Genomic DNA, 19828 nt, shown 5'->3' with positions numbered 1-19828 from the left:
TATATATATATATATATATATATATATATATATATATATATATATATTAGTATTAAGAATGACCAGTTAGACAGTAATTGGTCTAAAAATATACAAAAACATATATATAAATAACAAGTGTTAAAACAAGCCCATTACAAAAAAAAAAAAAAAAAATGAAACGTGTAAAACAAGACACTAGTTTCAACACACTGTAGTTCTCATATTTCTCAGTTAATGAGCAGATGGGAAGACAAGACAGTTCATGTCTTTCACACTCAAGACTTGCAGCGGTATACGTTTTTATTTATGCGTGCACACACAAGCATGCAATTGTGCTCTCTGCACTAGTTTTGTGCAGCTGCATCTAGGCATCACCAGGCCTCAAGAAGTAGACTCATTTCTTACCGAGTGATAGATGCATTCTGAATGCATGCATTTATTTCCTTGGGAAATAAACCATTACTGTACTCTGATTTTCAGAGCAGAATCTGTGAAACAGCATATGGGAAAGTAAATGTAAATGTAATATAAATGAATTTTAACACTCAAACAATTTATTCAACATACAAGTGTAAAAAAAAAGTGTAAAATTCATGGATAAGTTTACCACAAAAAATAATTTGCTTTATGCACAAAATGAGTTCCGTTCCACCGGCCATACTGTATCTCTGTTTGGGACTGTTTATGCTGTCAGTACATTTTATATTTACACTTCAATTCTACTGTATGATCAACATGGATGTAAAATGAGTACAATGTAATATTTGTTGTTACATTATGTATGAGTATGTATGATATTCCAAAATCATGAATCATGAAAATGAAGAGACAAATCAGAAGTCTTACTTGTTCATTTCTTAAAAGTGTAAAATAGCTTGACTGGAATTCATAATGAAAACACTATATAATACTATATATTCACTCAAAGTTGTTTGTGCAAGGTACACATGCAACCAACAGAGCATGAAGATTTCAAAATAAAAGTATATCTCTCCATGCTGAATCCAGTGGAGGGGAAAAACAATTAGAACAACTTCTGACATTATCGTGCCGCTTATTAAAAAGGTTACAAATACCTTTATGACTGGTTTTGTGGTTCAGGGCCACAAATCACTAATAAAAACTGCAGTCAAAGGTAAACAACCACTTAGGGTGGACTTAAGGACTTTTAACATAAAAAACCTGCTGTGATTTCATAATTTCTACTATCTGAAAGGAAATCAGGTGAAGTGTCATACGTGCAGTCACTATATGAACACTGACGTTTGTGCTGCGAGTGATTTAATGCTCCTTTAACACAATTAATAATGCGGCCCATTTTGATTGGGGTGGTTTTAGTGTCAGTTGCAGCTGCTTATTATATTTATCTGCCTCTGCCCAGCACTATATCAGAGCCATGGAAACTCATGATTTCAGACGCAATGATGCGTAGCATGATGAAGTTGGTAAGATTTTGTATTAACCCTCTGGGCCTCGTCGTTTAGGGGTCACAAAGCCTTGTTGAGATGTAATTTTTTTAAGGAAAATCAGTGTAATAGATTTTTGTTAAATAATATTTTGTATTATTATTTAGAATTTTGAGAGGATTTTATGATACTATGCAACATTTATACAATTTGAATGAGCTACTTTTTCCTATTAGAATTCATATATTTTTATTAATTTTTTTAATATTTTCCAATAAATGCAACTTTTCATGTTAAAACAGAGTGAAAGCATTTCAAATCCATTTTTTGAAGTGAGAATTGTGCCATCTGGTGGCATAAAAATACAAATGAAAACTTGTGTAATGTCATGTAAACTCCTGTATAATTCCCTAAGGAGTCCCATTTTTTTAGACATAATTTCTTAATTTTATTAGGATTTACTTTTAGATATTCATTTAGACATTCTAAAAGACAACTTTTTGTCAAGGTTTAGATATTCTTGGTTAGAAAAATATCAGGTTTTGTATTATGATTTTGATTCAGTCATTGAATATTCTCAAAATTTGCTCTGTTGCGTTCTTTCTGTGAGTGTGTGTGTGGGATAGAGAGAGAGAGAGAGAGAGAGAGAGAGAGAGAGAGAGGAGAGAGAGAGAGACAGAGAGAGAGTATTTTTTCATTTATTCGTTTTAATTCAAATATTCTAAAGAAAATTGCTCTGTTGCAGTCTTACCGGTTCATTTCTCTCTCTCTCTCTCGCCGTGTGTGTGCGGTGGGGGGGGGGGGGGGGGGTCTATTTTGCATATTTTACAGAGTCATCCCTTGATTGCTGTGCACTTTTTTTCTGCACAGTGGCTCATTTTTAGTTTGCACCACCAAAAGATTCTCTGAGTTTTCCTTTTATTCTTATTTGCCATTCATTTCCTATGTTGGTCATAGGAAGTGTGATTTTTTTTGGACCCTTTAACATATAAATATAAATATTTTTACTGACCAAAGAGGCCCAGAGAGTTCAAATATTTATATATAAATGCTTTTACTTTAGCATATAGAATTCCACTTAAGTATCACCATTTATGGAATAAGAGATCTGCTGACAGAAAACCTTTCTCTCTCTCTCTCGCAGGGTTTCTTAGCTCATGATCTTGGACTGGCTTCGCCATTTGGGTTGGTAAAATACTTCTCCGCTTGGACGGATGCAAAAATTGACGAGTCCAGCCCAAGCGTCCGAGTCACAGAGGCGTCTTTTGGCGGAGTGAAAGCACTGGTGTTTGAGTCCACTGCTGCAGGCCAGGAACAGAGCTTTAAAAGAGGCGTGGTCTATTTCCACGGAGGAGGGTGGACACTCTGCAGTACAAGTATATGATAGTTTACTGTTTTATATATTCAATATGTATATGATTTCATGCAAATGAAGGATTTTGTTGAATCGGTCGAGAGAAATAGGTTTGCTCATCAGTCTCGATGCGCCCTCACGTGGTCGAGCAAGGAAACACTTCTCAGATATTATTTAAACTTTTGTTGTGACACTTTTAGTGATATTATCTATGTTTTTACCTCTTCAACTGCTCTCTCTCTGTTTTATAGAGATGGAACCATTTTTCCGTCAGTGCATGACTACGGCTGAGGAGCTGAATGCAGTCGTAATATCTGTCGAGTATGCAATTTCCTAGGTCTTTCCGAAGGTCTTTGTATTATTAAATGAGCGGTTTACCTGATTACTTTTGTATATCTTATTTGAATTGTATGTTCAGGTACAGGCTGGCACCGGATGCACGGTTTCCAGACCAGTATGATGATGTTTTTCAGGCCTCCAAACACATCCTGACAGCCGAGGTGTTGAGTCGGTACTCCATAGACCCGAGGAGGGTGGCTGTGTCCGGGGACAGCGCCGGAGGAAACCTGGCCGCTGCTGTGGCACAACAGGTGTGAGAAACTCAAGCGTCAATAGTCATCATTACAAATAAAAGTTTCCCATTTAGGCAAGACATTAAAGGTGAATAGAGTAAAGGCTGTAAATAAAAAATATATCAGTAAAAAAATGTTTTATGTTATGCTAAAATATGAACATTTTGCATGATCTAATTAAATATGCACTAATTTGCATACATTTCCAGAAGGGATTTTGGATATCTATTTGTATCGAGTGAATTATATTTGAACAAACGCCTCTGTAAAAACCTTCACCATATAAATTTCGGAAAGAAGACAGATTATGGAAGCAAAATAGCCCAAAATATCAAGATGTTTATAGTGTCAGTATGCTTATTAATTGTACTACGCTTCATCATGACGTCATCATCATGATCATGAATGAGAAAATTATTGAGAAGTTTTTTTTTTGTAGAAATGCTTTAAATGAATAATTTAGAGTATATTTTTAAACTTTTAAATGTTTGATATTTTTAATGAACTATAATTAATGATTCATATATGTGTGTGTGTGTGTGTGTGTGTGTGTGTGTGTATATATATATATATATATATATATATATATATATATATATATATATATGGTTAAACTTTATTTTATTTACCATGTATGTGACAAATAAAAATCTTGAATCTTTTAAGGTGTCCTTGTTAAACTGTTATTATACATACTGACTAATATTAATTAACTACGTTCTTACTGTATGGTTAGAGTTAAGATTAGGGTTTGGCTCAGGGTTACTTGCATGTAATTTTGCATAATTAATTGTTATTATAATAGTAAGTACATGTAATTGTTACTATATATATATATATATATATATATATATATATATATATATATATATATATATATATATAAACTGAACAAAATACAGAATAACAACACCTAAATATTGTTAAATATGTTTTGTTTACTAGTGTGCCTAAGCATGTTATCAAAGGTATTTATTGTAATAGATTGCAAATAATCAAAAAAAAATTTTTTTTGTCTCTGTTCTCACAGATTGCTTTAGACAGTAGCATTCCTATTAAATTTAAAGTTCAGGCGCTGGTGTACCCAGTGCTTCAGGCCCTGGACTTCAACACCCCCTCGTACCTGCAGAATGCCAACATTCCCATGTTAGACAGGTCATTGATGGCCCGCTATTGGCTGGAGTACCTAAACGGCGAGCAGAAGCTTCTTCCTGCTTTGCTGGCAAACAACCACACAGCTCTGGATCAGGGTCAGGAGATAGCAGCGGCTAAAGCCAAGATCAACTGGACCAAGCTTCTTCCGGTGGCCTTCCAGAAGAGCTATAAACCTGTGTTTCCGCTTCACGGCGACCCAAAGCTGCTGGAGAAGCTGCCAGGGCTGCTGGATGTGAGAGCGTCGCCTCTACTAGCTGAAACAGAAGTGCTGAAGGCCGTGCCGCCCGCTTACATCATGACCTGTGAGCATGACGTGCTGAGAGACGACGGACTCATGTACGCCACACGACTGGAGGAGGCCGGAGTCCACGTCACTGTTGATCATGTTGAAGATGGCTTCCATGGATGCCTCAGTTTCGCTTTTGGACCCTTTGCATTTTCTGTTGGAAGACGAAGTCTTCGGAACTACATCCATTGGCTGAAAGAGAACCTCTAAAGACTCATATAGGCTGGGTCTATGTTAAATATATTTTAATTTTAAATTAGATTTTGTAAATTTAACATGCAGTCCATAATAAAAATGCTTTAAAGTTATTTCTACAAAATCTGAACAAGCATGCTGTTTTAATACAGGGAATTTATTATAAATTCGTATTTAATGTCAAATGATTTATGCAGTGCAATTGGAATTTATTAACAGGTATAAAATTAACTCTAAAGTTAATGTGCATATATACTTTAAATGCACAAGATATTATATAAATGTTTGGTTTGTTAGCTTAAGTTAACACTTTTTTGATTTGCATATAAACATACTTAAATGACATTTTGGGGTTATAATATACAAAAAGTCAAATTAAAATGCATTAAAAAAATGAATATATATATATATATATATATATATATATATATATATATATATATATATATATATATATATATATATATATATATATATATATATATAATAGAAAATAGAAAGGGTACTGACTCAAACAAAACAAGCAGTATTTACTTTTCCAAAAAGAAAGAAAAATTATTAATGGTAATTACTCAAAAAAATAATAATGTATGGGGAAATTAGTAATTTACATATTATTTTTGGCATGACAGAGCTTTCAGGGACAGATATCATTTTAGATGGATAGCACATGTTCATAAAAATATGTTTATGCCATAAAATCTTTTCTCAGAGCGTATCATCATGTTTACATATAACTTACGCCTGTTAAAATACAACACTGCTGGGAAAATGTTCGAACTCTTCACTTGGAATTGCAACTTCTTTGGCAGTTTCTTTGCTGCTGGCAGTCAGCATTTTTAACAAAAGGGAATTTCCTAAAAACCTAGCGGAGTGGTAGTTTAGTGAAACACGAGCTGGAAGGGAGTATTTGAGGGAAGCTATCTGTCACTGTTAGCGCATGGGAAGCGCCGGGGGGAGCAGATGAGTGCGGCGGAATGCGGCTCTCGCTGTTTTTCTCACCTGTGAGACCTTCGCTTTTATTGCATCTTTTATTCTCTAATTGGAAGTGTGGGGACAGTAATCAGTTTCTCTAGATGTTTTACATAAACTACCACTATTCTCAGGGAAAAGCATAAAGAAATGAACAGATATTTGTAATACACCCTCATTTATGTCCTCTTTTCTAGCTCTTATTGTTTTGTAACCACATTGCATGCCAGTTTCCAAAATGATACTACTGTCTTCTTTCAGGTATGATGAGTATGTGAGTCAGTGAAGGCTGGAATCATGTTTCTTTTGATGCTGTGCTAAAATATAGCAATTGTTTGGGAAATCATCTTGGTTATGTGATTTCTTGGCTACAAAATAAACCGCTGACAATGACTTGCTTTCGTGAAAGATCTCACTGTTCTCCAGCACAAAACTCTAATATCTTCCAAAAAAACATCAGGGATTTTAATATGAACAATATGAACATTTCTTACTATTTAAGTCATAGACCAGCTGTATTATCCACATGACTTTTCTTTATAATATTTAATATATTTTAACAACGTTATGTCAAAAATATATATATTTGTATTATTTATATTGTATATATTTATGTTTTATAAAATTTGCACTAAACTTATCAGAGCCATACTATCCACAGTCATTTTATTAATGTCATTTAAATTTTGTGTTTTAATTTACTTTTGTCTCAGCATAATTTAAAATGTTTACTATTATTAACTTTTATATACATTTTATACATTTTATAAACAGAATATTGTGCTATAGCAATGCTAAGGTACTAAGATGACAAACTGATAAATGTATACCTTGCACTTAATGTTGCGTTGATTACTTACTGAAATGAGAAGTAATTATATTGATTATATTACATTTTATTGCGGTATAAAAGAGCAACGACTAAGCTATAAACATATCTGGGTGTGTTTTTTTCCCTGAAATCACAAAATACAAAACAGAACAAATGAACACAGAAGAACTTGAAACAAACTTTGTCTATGTCTCTGACGCATTTATGAAAACCTCTTATTTGATCCAGTGTTTGTTGACTTCCTTTGAAGAGTCTTCAAGAAGTTAGTTCTGTTTTTGCTTTCCAAAGATTTTTTTTATTGTGACTGTGACAGAAGGGTGAATTGCTAACTCTTTAAGTGAGCACAGGCAGCGTTAGCCTGCAGGCCGAACTGAGATTATCCTGCTGACCGGAATAACCTGTTATCATTCGTGCATTGACAGAGAAACTGAAAAATGTTTTTATGTGAACCTACTCAAGAGTGTGACAGCTCATGTCACACGGGCAAACTTGATCTCAAGAAGCTAGGTGGCAAAGTGCGAGGCAGTTCCTGTTCCCAGCAGCTACATAACCCGATACACATTTTCAAACTTTGCATGATTTGTCTTCAGGAAGAGTTTTTCATGCCAACGTCTCAAATCCCATGCAGATTATTATAGCACCTGTAATATGAGTAGTCAGTGATTAATCAGGGAAAGCTGCGTGATTATTTCAAAGGAAAACAAGACCAGAGTGGTTCACATACCTAGCGCTTGGAGGAATGTTATCTTTCACATTGTTCATTGCTTCCTGAATTAAAGGGTAGTTGCTTGCACGAAGCCAGGCCTCCCATTTTCCTGTAAAGCAGTTCATTGTCAAAGCTACTACGGCAATATTCCTGAGCTGATGACAGCTAGACACTTAGTGACTCATTAAAAAATGATGTTAAATCAAAGTCTGATTTCATTTCTAACAGAAGGTTCGATGTGGCAATGTACACACACACAAAAAATGGTTACCTCCACTTCTGAGCGCTTAACTGTTTTGAAAGTGAACTCAGTTTAAATATGACACATACAGTGTGAACAACCACAACCGGATTCAAAAACTTGAGCAAATCCAGTAATAGATTGTTTGTATTTTATGTTTTCCTTCACTACATTCTAAAAGTCTGATATTTTATGTTTTACTCCACTACATGTCATAAAAAACGTCACTCCTCCTTAATTCACTGAAGACACTGAGACCCATTCCAAGAAGAAATAGCAATGTCCGAAATTGGCCAGGGCTGCTTTTCCCAAAACTATCATAAGCCTAATTGGCACCAAATGCTCTCTACGATCTACTTTGCTCACAATGCTTTTAGAAAACTCTGCCCATGCTAAGTCACAAATGAATCATTCAGTGCCATTTGTGAACTGATTTAAAAATCACCATCCACCATACTATTCACACCAAACAGAATGATAACTATAATAACTGTAAGCCTCCAAGCAAATACACAGTAATATTCTGTTTATCATAAGTTATGTTGTCTGATAATGTGATGTTGGATTATAAATTCTTATTTTATAATTTGGGATTTTCTCCCATATTTTTTTCCATTCTTTCTCATGCTTTTTTGCTGGGTTTTAAACAGATTAATAGTCTCTGAAACAGTACATTTACTTTTGATAATTAAAGATATGGTTCAATAAAAATATTAAATAAAATAAATAAAACTTTAATTATTCACTCACCCTCATGTTCTTCCAAGTCTACAACCCTTTCCGTCTTCTGTGGAACAGAAACAAACAAAATGAATACATGTAAATGTAAATTAATATATGTAAATGAGTGAATAATTACATGGTCTTGATCTATTTTGTGGTAGTGCTAAAGTAACGCTGAAATGTATTTCATTACATTAACTGTGTTAATCTCAGTACATGACTTTGTCCAGCACTGACGCTCACAGTACATTATGTACATCACTGAGTGGTCATACTTAGACTTTCTGATGAACATTTGAGCCTGTTTCATGTACATTTCTGTACTTGACATGTTGGCTTGCGCATTTGCACGCAGAGTCAGAGATTAGCTCATCTATCACACCCCACCCAAGAATGACCATTTGGCTTTCACAGCCTCTTAATAGAGAAATACTGCCAAGTCTAAAAGCACTCAACACCCCTCTAAGCCTTCACATTTTCATCTTCATAAATCAGCCGAGGAAATCTCCTCCTCCTCTAGCGGTTCCAGACAGACTTTCTCAGCGATCTCTGACCTGAAGTGTATGTCTATTTAAAAACCTAAATAAATATATAGCATGCATTCATTTCAGCTCTAATGGCTATGGATGAAGCGAGGGCAGGCCGGCCCTCAGTACAATCCTCCCACATGGCGACATGGCAATCAACATCAACCTTGGCCTTTTTCACCCCAGAGGGAAAACTGGGAATCTCCCTGTCTCCCTTCCCTCTTACTAAGGAGTGATGTCACTGAGAAGTACAATACGCCCTTGTAAAACGACCTTTAAGTCTCTTGGCACTTTTATTGCATGGCTTAGGCATGTCAGAATATAATTTTAGCCCCCCCATGACTTTATAGCTCCAACAAATGATTTTACTCTTTCACCCCTTCTTCATTTCCTCCTGCTCTGTTTTCCATTTTTGAGCATTTGACACTAACAAGTGATTTTATTTTATTTTTTGACGATGAAGTGGGCCCCCCAAAATTGGGAGTCTTTTCACGAGCCAAATTCCTGATTCCCCAAGTGCAATGAAGCATTGAATCAAGGCCCTGTAACTCTGTGAAACCCCCCATGTTCTTCGCAATGGATATGATCACACATTCATCAGCGCTCTGTCAAGTCTTTACGGCCCCTGCAGCTTAGTTTAAAAATCCCTCAGGAGGGAAAACCAGCCCTGAGGTCCTATTAGTTCTCACTTTAGCTTGCTATCAGTTTGGAAAAGTGCATAGTAACACAATGATATCACAGTTCAGCTCTATATAACTGTAGTGAACCCAAAGCTGATATGAAACAGCCCTGAGACTTATTGTCATGCGAAATTACATTCAGAACTTTGAGTGCTTTCCCGTGCAAACACCGCTATACTATGGCATTACAAATTGTTGCCAGGGTGTTGCTATGTATTCTGAGAGGTTGACAGGGCATTGCTATGTGTCCTGAGAGGTTGTCATGGCGTTGTTGTGTGTTCTGAGAGCTTGTCAGGGTGTTTCTATGTGTTGGGTGTTGTGTGTTTTCAGAGGTTGTCAGAATGTTTTTATGTGTTCTGAGAGGTTGTCAGGGTGCTGTTATGTAGTCTGAGAGGTTGTCAGGGTGTTGTTATGTGTTCTGAGAGGTTGTCGGTGTTGTTTCTTCTGAGAGGTTGTCAGGGTTTTGTTATGTGTTCTGAGAGGTTGTCTGTGTTGTTATGTGTTCTGAGAGATTGTCAGGGTGTTTTTATGTAGTCTGAGAGGTTGTCAGGGTGCTGTTATGTAGTCTGAGAGGTTGTCAGGGTGTTGTTATGTGTTCTGAGAGGTTGTCGGTGTTGTTTCTTCTGAGAGGTTGTCAGGGTTTTGTTATGTGTTCTGAGAGGTTGTCAGGGTGTTTTTATGTAGTCTGAGAGGTTGTCAGGGTGCTGTTATGTGTTCTGAGAGGTTGTCAGGGTGTTGTTTGTTCTGAGAGGTTGTCAGGGTTTTGTTATGTGTTCTGAGAGGTTGTCTGTGTTGTTATGTGTTCTGAGAGATTGTCAGGGTGTTGTTTGATCTGAGAGGTTGTCAGGGTGTTGTTTTGTGTTCTGAGAGGTTGTCTGTGTTATGTGTTCTGAGAGGTTGTCAGGTTGTTGTTTGATCTGAGAGGTTGGCAGGGTATTGTTATGTGTTCTGAGAGGTTGTTGTTATGTTTTCTGAGAGGTTGTCTCTGTTGTTATGTGTTCTGAGAGGTTGTCAGGGTGTTGTTTTGTGTTCTGAGAGGTTGCTGGGACATTGCTATGGTTGCAAAGGTGTTCATAATTCTTACCATGGTGTTGCTTTGTTTTCTGGGTCGTTTCTGTGATGATGCCATGTAGTTGCTACTGTATGTGTTATTGGTGGTTACCAGAGGTTGTCAGAATGTTGTTATGTAGTCTGAGAGGTTGTCAGGGTGTTGTTTGTTCTGAGAGGTTGTCAGGGTATTGTTATGTGTTCTGAGAGGTTGTCTGTGTTGTTATGTGTTCTGAGAGGTTGTCAGGGTGTTGTTTGATCTGAGAGGTTGTCAGGGTGTTGTTATGTGTTCTGAGAGGTTGTAGGTGTTGTTTCTTCAGAGAGGTTGTTGTTATGTGTTCTGAGAGGTTGTCTCTGTTGTTATGTGTTCTGAGAGGTTGTCAGGGTGTTGTTTGTTCTGAGAGGTTGTCAGGGTATTGTTATGTGTTCTGAGAGGTTGTCTGTGTTGTTATGTGTTCTGAGAGGTTGTCAGGGTGTTGTTATGTGTTCTGAGAGGTTGTCGGTGTTGTTTCTTCAGAGAGGTTGTTGTTATGTGTTCTGAGAGGTTGTCTCTGTTGTTATGTGTTCTGAGAGGTTGTCAGGGTGTTGTTTGATCTGAGAGGTTGTCAGGGTATTGTTATGTTTTCTGAGAGGTTGCTGGGACATTGCTATGGTTGCAAAGGTGTTCATAATTCTAACCATGGTGTTGCTTTGTTTTCTGGGTCGTTTCTGTGATGTTGCCATGTACTGTAGTTGCTACTGTATGTGTTATTGGTGGTTACTAGGGCATTGCTATGTACTCTGGGTGATTGCTAGGGCTTTACCATGTGGTTGCTATGATTTCTGGCTGGTGAACATGGTTTCTATGTGGGGTTTTCCAGGGCACTATTATATGTTTGCTAAGGTTTACCAGAATGTTGTAGTTTCTTAGCTATTGTTAAATTGTTGCTTACTAAAGTCAAACGATTAAACCTACAAGTCTTAATGATATTCTGCTCCCTAGATATAATCTTGGATTTTCTCCTTTTGAAAGTTTAATACACTGTAAAAAATTTCTTGTTGTTTTTACAAAAACTTTTTGGCAGCTGTGGTTGCCAGAATAATTTTGTAAAAATACAGAAAGTTGTAAACACATTTACGTCAAAAACTGTTAATTTTACAATATAAAGCTGTAATTTACAAACAAGAAAATGTGAATATAAACCAGTAAATTCAACAACACACAAAATTAAATCTGTTTTGTACCTTGAAAAATACTGACAACCACCATAATAATAAAGATGGTACTGTATAAGAGAAAGCCACATGAAGTATCAAAGCTCATCACAAGTAGCTTCACCACAAGCAGAAGTATATATTAACATATAGAAGGTGCACATTTATGGAAACACAAAACACCATCATGGTAACACACGTGATACTTAAATAATGCAAAAAACTTTCATTAAGCAACAGAAGATGTAACATAAAGCTCAAATGTACATAACTGATAACAAGAACTATTTAAAAACATGATTATTTAAACAAAATACGTTCAAACGTGGAGTGTCACGCAGGGAATTCTGGGAATATCAGTTTACAGTTTTAGACTGTAAATTATACATTGATTTGTTCTTTTTTTACTTCTAAAAGCTGTATAATTAACAGAATTTTACTGTAAATTTACATTAAATGCTTTGTTAGATCTTTTACAGTTTTTCCCTGTATATAGTACGGGAACTTACTGTTAACCTATTATCAGTTTTTTTCCGTAGCGTTTTTACAAAATTTTACAGTTAAAATTACACTTATTTTTTACAGTGTAGTTACGATGAGAGAGTGTTCCTGTGTGTTCAGGAGTTTCTCAAACATTCAGCTCCAAGAAAAAGGGAGTCAGTGGGGGAGGAATTTCTCTCCGGTGCGGCCATCGGTCAATCATGGCGCCAGACTACAGTCGTGTTTCATGGGCAGAAGAGTCTCCGTCCACTACCTCCCACACCAACACCACCCACACACTCATAAAATAGATCCTCAGATCTTTCTGCTGATGCATGAATGTGGCAGGGTCACCATAAGCGATGAGTTTGTCACTCTTTGGCTGCAGCTTTTCCTGGCGTCAGCTAAAACAAACCCCGCCAAATCAACACTTTACATTCGCTTCTGCTGGAAAATCCCAAGTTTCCGGCCCGTCCACTGGTCGCCTGCCGTTGTTTTTCTTTTTTCTCCTTTTGTGTTCCTCCTCCTCCCTTCCACTGTGTATGTGCCAGATACGTTCAGATCCACAGTGCTGCTTATTGCATTGTTTAGTTTGCCTGCAATTCAGAGCAGGACGTGTCAACACCGTGGCCTTCAGAGACCACAGTCGAACGCAGCTGGCTGGCAGAGATAGAGTGAAAGAAAGAAAGAGAGCGAAAGAGAATGGGTGTGGAAACAAAAAGAAATATTTGAATTAAGAACAAGGTTCATACCAGTAATTCCATTGTTCTACATGCGAGGACAATTTGTTTAGCTTTGCAATCCCTTGCTTTGGCTTCAGAATTGTGAATTAATGTAAACAATCAGCACATGCATTGTTTGACTATATTGCCAATCAGACTGGTTCTTCACAATAAGCCTATATAAGAGCACTGCTAAATCTTAATAAAGAAGCATGCCCTTCATTTTCTGCTGATTTCTGCTGATGTTTGGTCACCTCCGTTCATCTGCTGTTGATTATAAACGCTGATCTAATCTCAGCGTGACACATCTGGCACAAACAAGTCCATGAAAAAAAGCAAAACTGGGTAACTTTGCTGAAGCTTGCGGAGTGGGACAGAGCATCGGAAGGCCCCTATCCTGCTCCGCTGTGAACTCACATTGGGAGTCGTTTTATAAGCCTCTATAAGCGGTAATGTGAGAGAACATGTAAGCACCTCCAGGTTAACGAGTAAATATGATCTGCTGGAAACAGTAGTGCTTTTTAAAGAGTGTTATTCCTATTTATTATTTCTTTAAACTTAATAATCATACTCATGGATGGAACAAAAGAAACACTGTTTTTAATAAACATTTTGGGGGTTGTATAACGTTCATGTATTTTGGAAAATTTGTCCGTTGGCTTGGGATTGAAAGGTACTTGGTGTTATGAAGCACCTGGAATGACATGAGCAAATCATCTTGTCATGTGATGTAAAAACTATATAGAAGAGTTAAACATGGTTGGACAACAGGAAGAAAATGTAGTTGCACTATTTGGACCCTAAAATTTACAATTTACTTTTTTTTTCCTTTTTTTTTTTAAAGGGGCCCACCAAAACCTGTCAGCTGAAGTTGATGGGAGTAACAGAATAGCTCTTTAAATCAGATGGCAAGAACTGGCCAGCCCCTGAGAAGCACAATACATGGAATACCCCCTAGACTTTGTAAATGGGACCAGATTGCAACCACATGTTAGAAATCAAATACAGTCAGAATTGGTCATGTTTTCTCGAACAAGAACAACGCTACATTGCAATAGAACAATACGTGAATCTGATTTAAAATCAGAATGTTCCTGAATGAAAATAAATCAATTCATTAAAAATAAAACTGTAAATTGTTTTAAATCCATCTTAAGCGGAACACTGTGGATGGTTTCTAAATGCTGATGCAAGTTGGTCATTAATTCAAGTTCTAATCCAAGATGTTCTTCCAGTTTAAACCAACTAAGTAGTCTAATACAGTCTAATACTTAACACAAAGGATTCAAAGCGCTGTAGTTTTAAGTTTGGTGGGCATTAGCATAATGCAGTTCAATACAATGATGACTGAGAAATGTAGGCCTACAAATTAATTTCTCAAAAGTCTGATGTATTTGATATAACAATTTTTCTACAACTTACGTTTAAAATATAAAAAAAATCTTCAGATTTCAAAGTAAAAACACTTGATGGGACCTGAACTTGAACATTTTTAGAATTACACTAAAAGGTAATTTACTTGCTAGGACTATAAATCAGATGACATAATACATATTCTTTAGCAAAGTTCAAAATGTTTATAATTAAGGCACCTTACAAATTAATTCATCATATGTGATAAAGTTTGGTTAAAGGTACAGTTCGCTCAGAAATAAAAATACTACCACAGTTTCCTCGGCCTCATGTTGTTTTACATCCATCTGTCTTCAGTGGAAATCAAACAGAGACTTTTCACTTCAGATGTTTTCTTTCTGAAACAATAAAAGTGAACAGCGATTAAACTGTCATTCCGTCAAACATCTCCATCTGTGTTCCATGCATGGAATGAGGAAAGCCATAGGGGTTAGGAAAAACTGGGGAAAATGATAGCCTAACAGAATTCAATTTTGAGTGAGTTATGACTTTAAACGAGATTTTCCAGCAGGACACCAACGATTTTATGAGACAAAGGCTAAGCTACGTAACTTTTAAAGTAATTCTTACATATTATGATCGAACTGAACATAAAAGCAAAAACGAAAGAGGCTTTACACATTCACATCTTTACAGGAAAGCAAAACCTGCACTTAGTTTCCTTGATAGTCAAGCGCTGCCCCGCCTCCATGTTTTTTCATATGTAGAGACTTGAGAAGGAATTCTGCCCCAGCTTTTGTCTCGAGCTGAAGTAACACACGCTACGGTCAGCATGACAAGCTCACACACCATGCAATATATCGGACTTCTGCTGCTGGCTGCAATTCTCCTGCAAACAATAGCCGTGGCTGTAACGTTCATATACTTCAGCAACGTCTTATCGACGGTAAGCGCCGTTTAACATGAGCGTGTTTATTCACGTTACCTCAGAACTTGTGCAAAGTTTGCCTTATCGCCTTGTTGTGCATATTGCGACACTGGAAATGGCATTAAATCGAAGACTCTGGAGCGAATTGCTTTGGTTTGAAAGCGTTTCTCGGTTCGTTTGCTGAGGTTTCTGCCTGCATTTTGTTTAGTGGACAGCTGCCAACAGGTCGCTCAGTGGAGCCTGAAGTACAAGTTAAGCAACAGCAGACGACTATCAATGGCAATGCACAGTTTTTGCGAAAAAAAGTCAGCATTTTGTGTATGCAAAATATATATTTCTATAATTATTATTGTATAATAAATAATTAAAAAAAGCACATATTGTATTAATTTGGGCAATGTATGCATAGAACAGATTTCTATGCATACAGTGCATTTTATGTATGCATAACATTAGAAATGGAACATACCGTGTCTTATTTTCATTTTTTAAATTTTGTGTATACATACAATGACACGATTTAAGCATTTATCATTTTATTACAAATACGCATCTATAATATTATATAATTATTTCAGCATTGTATGCAAGAAAAAATTATACGATTAAAAAAAATAATAATAGTAAATGTCATTTTGTAAACATGCAATATAAAACAATTTTGATTATAAATAAAAAAACGTCTTAACTTTTTTGCGACTTATGAATGCAAATATAATCAGACAGTCATCATATAATAATGAAAGTCAATTAGATTTTGCATTGTATAAATAGATAACTAAAATTATATAAATGTATAATTTCTAAAAGTATCATTTTTTTTGTTGCATTTTATGTATACAAAAGAGAAAAAATATTAAAATTGTTACTGTCATGGACCTAGATTTGATTTAATTAGAATAAGTATGTGTAATATCATTATTTTTACTTTTTATGTAGGCTAAGTAAAACAATAATTTATATAATATGCGCATTTAAAATGCTTATGTAGTACATGAAAAACTTTTTGTTTGGTCACCGAGCTAATTTAATTAAATATATATATATATAATATTTAATAGTATATATTTTTTTATTTACAGATGAAAGAGACCTTCTCCAAGAGCAGCGTGTCGTGTCTGATGCGCGCTAACCTCAGAACAATAAAGGCTCAGGAATTGAACGCGGCGGAAGGAAAGGACGACCCCTGCTGGCAGGTCACTCAACAGCTCCACTTTTTGATTGAAAAGGTATCCGCTTCAGAGTGGGGTCGTGAATCATAAAGCTGGCCAGGGTGTAGACAATGAGTCCATTTATGACTTGGATTGTTTTTCCTTTTTTTAATTAATAGAGGAATTTCCTTTAAGCTTGAGGAAACCCAGATTAGGAGAATTCCTTAGAATCTCTATGCTGAATCTCTATGATTGGTCTAGGCACAACACTCATTGTGAAACCTGAAATTGAATCTTTTTTAAATGCTATTTTTCATTTCTTAATTTCCTTTAACAGTCGATGTCAAGTCGTTACCAAAAAGAAATTTCATCTGCTGTCAAAGGTATTTCACAGCACATTCATATTTTATTTTATGTGAAGACAAACTACGAGTGAACAAACCTTATGGCTTTTAACAGACGAAGTCTCACGTGTACTTCCCTCTTTGGTGATCCAAGATCAAGATGATTTCCCTCGGCCTAAGATTGCAGCACATGTGACTGGGAGCTATATACCAGAAAAAGATGGAGGAGGTATGTCTTGTTCCTAAAAAAAAAAAAAAAAAAAAAATGTAAGCTTTGTTTATTAGTTGCTGGAATTTGTTAAAGTTTGACTTCTGCAGCTCTTTTCAGTTTCTGTTTTTGTCCTGATTTATTACAACAACAGCAACTACTAGTTTATCTTTGGGTCATAGTCCACATTCACCTTTTAAGTACACTAAGATATGCAGCCAGACTGGAAAACCACTGAGCTATGCAAAAACAGCTTTGCATTCCTGCAAATAAACATTGCATTTTGATGTTAGCTTCCTTCAAAGAAAGCCCATAAACCTTTAATGTAGGTCAGAGGACGTTTTACTCTTTTAAAAAAAACTGTTTCATCATATCTCTGTGGCTACTTGCCCTAAACAAAACGAGATGAGTCTTTGAAACAAGCACTCCGTTCTGTTCGTCTGCCAAATGCTGAAACAATGCAGCTTTTCTGTCAAACCCGACCCATGATCCTTCTCTTTGGCTTAACAATGCAGGTCAACCAAACAGGAAGGTGTATGGCCAGAAGATTCAGTCGTGGGAGTCTGAAAAAGGTCTGGCTTTCCTCCAGAACGTGGAGTTAAGTGACGGAGAACTGGTGTTGCCGCAGGCCGGGCTTTATTACATCTACTCCCAAACTTACTTCCGACATATGCTTATTGAGGAAGACGAAAGCGACCGTGAGGAAGAGGACAGGACGTTGGGCGAATCGGTTCGGGGGAAACCGATGTTGCAGTATGTTTATAAAAAAGTCAGTTCGTATCCGGTGCCAATCCTGCTAATGAAGAACGCCCGGACGACCTGCTGGTCACGTGACACAGAATACGGCCTGTATTCCATCTACCAAGCGGGGCTTTTTCAGCTTGGAGGAGGCGACAGGGTGTTTGTGACGGTCAGCAACGTAAGCACCATCGACATGGACGAGAAGTCAAGCTTCTTCGGAGCGTTTTTGGTCAGCTAGTGATGCACAACTAGAAAACAGAGCAGCTCACGCTTTGTTTTGAGCTCCAAGATGAGCAACAAGACTCGGCTTGCACGGTATTTCTACCTGAGCTTTATCTGAACGGCCGCCAAGCGCCTTAAAACATTTGGACGCGCCTGCCGAAGTGCTCCGTCTCTTGCCAAAACAGTTAACCTTGATTGATGAGAGCTCGGAAAGGGGCAAATATTTGGTGCTTTTTTTACATTCGGTCGACGGATCCGATCGTAAATCAACTCCTTGGTGAAACGTGTTGGAGCTCAAATCCAGCACGTCTGCCCTGGAGGGGCGACAGAAAGCGAGGGGCTTGCCAGGACATTTTGGAAGCGAGTTGTTTGGACACGACGCGTCTGTCCGGGCAGGAAAAAGGAGGGCGCGACTTTAAGCGAGACTTTCACACCTGTGGAAGAGCTGCAGGCTTTTCCTGTGTGCTTCTGTCCTCTTTGGACTTGTGATTGTATTGCCTTTCTCACATTTTTAAAAGACTAACTGCATATTAGGATGTAGAAATGCAGTTGGAGAGACTTCTAAATCATGCCTTGATTGTATTATTGACATGATTGTCAGCATAAGCACTATAATTGTGTTTGTATTGCGAGTTATTTTTATATCATAATTCATTCCTTAAGCATAAATCTTGTACATTAGCTAAATGTGAAAATCACTGTGACGTTGTAAAATGGTAAATCGTCTTGTACATACTATCTGTTGTATATACTTTTACCAATGCTGAACTTATACTGAGGATTTCTGCATTTTTGGTTTGTTCTTTGTAGTGTTTGTTAATTTTATAACATTTATCCTGAAACTGACTGACTCAGTTCAAAGTAACTATGTACGTTACAGTACACCGTGTTCTTCCTTTCTGTATACTTTCTTACCCAGACCATAATTCTTCATATTAAATATGGACACTATACAGTATGTTGGTAAAGCAATTATTGGGTGATTCATTAAACATTTTTAAGACCATGTAACTATATTACTTCAATATTGTTGTAACAGTCAGAGATAAGTTAATAGAAATAAAAATGAATACAAAAAAAAATGTTACAACAATATTAGTATAGTTATATTGTCTTTAAATATGAATGTATGTATACACAAACACACACATTATCTAAACTGTGACAATATATTAGGTGATTATTCTTATATATAAAATATTTGCTATCCACTGGAACTTTTACATTTTTTTGCATTATGGCTATTTTATTTCTTTGATTTGGCTCTCATTTTACATACATTTGTAGAAAGATTGATTTGATTTCCTATAAACAAAAAGGTTATGAATATGCAAATTGCTGAGGTGCATAGCAAAATAGCAAATTATTTTTGTCTGTAATCTGCCCACTTGTGGTAAATGCTGAAAATAAAATTCTGGGCAAAAGTCCAGAACATTACTGCACCCTATGGATTATGACTCCAGCTAACCATCTAGTGTTCTTTGGAACTTGACCAATTAATAGTTATATTTTTAACATCTGATGTTTTAGGTGCAGTATATATGGTTACTGTAGACAAAGATGCTCCAATTGAAAACAAACGCAATATATATGGATTTTCCCACGTTCCCAATAGTGCCTACCTATGCTATATTTATCCTGAGCTGGAATATTAATGAAATACCTCATTAAAATTGCATGCTTATATATTATGTTAGCCCTGTAAAAAAAGCCACCTCCACAAGCTATACCCACCTTCATGTTACTTCTGGTTGATTTAGCCAAGAAAAAACACATTGGACACATACAGTTCACTCATGTACAGCCA

At 36.4% G+C, this 19828-nt stretch overlaps 2 protein-coding genes and 2 long non-coding RNA genes across 5 annotated transcripts; 3 read left to right on the top strand and 1 right to left on the bottom strand.

Moving 5' to 3' along the window:
• The first annotated feature begins 1202 nt into the window (after positions 1-1202).
• LOC128012903 (neutral cholesterol ester hydrolase 1) lies at positions 1203-5303 on the top strand. Its single transcript, XM_052595484.1, has 5 exons — positions 1203-1427; positions 2533-2764; positions 2994-3063; positions 3161-3332; positions 4345-5303. The coding sequence occupies exons 1-5, from the start codon at positions 1290-1292 to the stop codon at positions 4963-4965; spliced, it is 1233 nt and encodes a 410-aa protein (XP_052451444.1). The 5' UTR covers positions 1203-1289; the 3' UTR covers positions 4966-5303.
• Positions 5304-6957: 1654 nt separating this feature from the next.
• Positions 6958-15212, bottom strand: LOC128012913 (uncharacterized). The gene is made up of 4 exons (XR_008183208.1): positions 14739-15212; positions 8452-8488; positions 7479-7569; positions 6958-7395 (listed from the first exon to the last, which is right to left on the bottom strand). It is a non-coding gene; the product is annotated as an uncharacterized LOC128012913 (long non-coding RNA).
• LOC128012914 (uncharacterized) lies at positions 9880-10949 on the top strand. The gene is made up of 4 exons (XR_008183209.1): positions 9880-10173; positions 10355-10501; positions 10610-10798; positions 10830-10949. It is a non-coding gene; the product is annotated as an uncharacterized LOC128012914 (long non-coding RNA).
• On the top strand, positions 15204-18979 carry LOC128012912 (tumor necrosis factor ligand superfamily member 10). Of its 2 annotated transcripts, none has more exons than XM_052595502.1 (5): positions 15204-15373; positions 16438-16584; positions 16844-16889; positions 17005-17079; positions 17574-18979. In XM_052595502.1, exons 1-5 carry the CDS (start codon positions 15260-15262, stop codon positions 18035-18037), a joined length of 846 nt encoding a protein of 281 aa, XP_052451462.1. In that variant the 5' UTR covers positions 15204-15259; the 3' UTR covers positions 18038-18979. The 2 variants fall into 2 exon arrangements, with proteins under 2 accessions (XP_052451462.1, XP_052451460.1); XM_052595500.1 differs by having other exon boundaries at positions 16966-17079.
• Positions 18980-19828: the final 849 nt, after the last annotated feature.

This window comes from Carassius gibelio, chromosome B24 (assembly GCF_023724105.1).
Source record: "Carassius gibelio isolate Cgi1373 ecotype wild population from Czech Republic chromosome B24, carGib1.2-hapl.c, whole genome shotgun sequence".
In the NCBI taxonomy this organism is placed as follows: Eukaryota; Metazoa; Chordata; class Actinopteri; order Cypriniformes; family Cyprinidae; genus Carassius; species Carassius gibelio.
This window is presented reverse-complemented; position numbering and strand designations above follow the sequence as displayed.

What these genes read in the sequence shown, in the direction of transcription:
- LOC128012903 (XM_052595484.1), top strand. Translation starts at nt 1,290, where the DNA reads ATGCGGCCCATTTTGATTGGGGTGGTTTTAGTGTCAGTTGCAGCTGCT. An exon ending in GTGGACACTCTGCAGTACAA is followed by an intron (nt 2,765 to 2,993) that starts GTATATGATAGT and finishes TCTGTTTTATAG; the next exon opens with AGATGGAACCATTTTTCCGT. An exon ending in GCAGTCGTAATATCTGTCGA is followed by an intron (nt 3,064 to 3,160) that starts GTATGCAATTTC and finishes TTGTATGTTCAG; the next exon opens with GTACAGGCTGGCACCGGATG.
- LOC128012912 (XM_052595500.1), top strand. Translation starts at nt 15,260, where the DNA reads ATGACAAGCTCACACACCATGCAATATATCGGACTTCTGCTGCTGGCT. An exon ending in AATTTCATCTGCTGTCAAAG is followed by an intron (nt 16,890 to 16,965) that starts GTATTTCACAGC and finishes GGCTTTTAACAG; the next exon opens with ACGAAGTCTCACGTGTACTT. An exon ending in ACCAGAAAAAGATGGAGGAG is followed by an intron (nt 17,080 to 17,573) that starts GTATGTCTTGTT and finishes TTAACAATGCAG; the next exon opens with GTCAACCAAACAGGAAGGTG.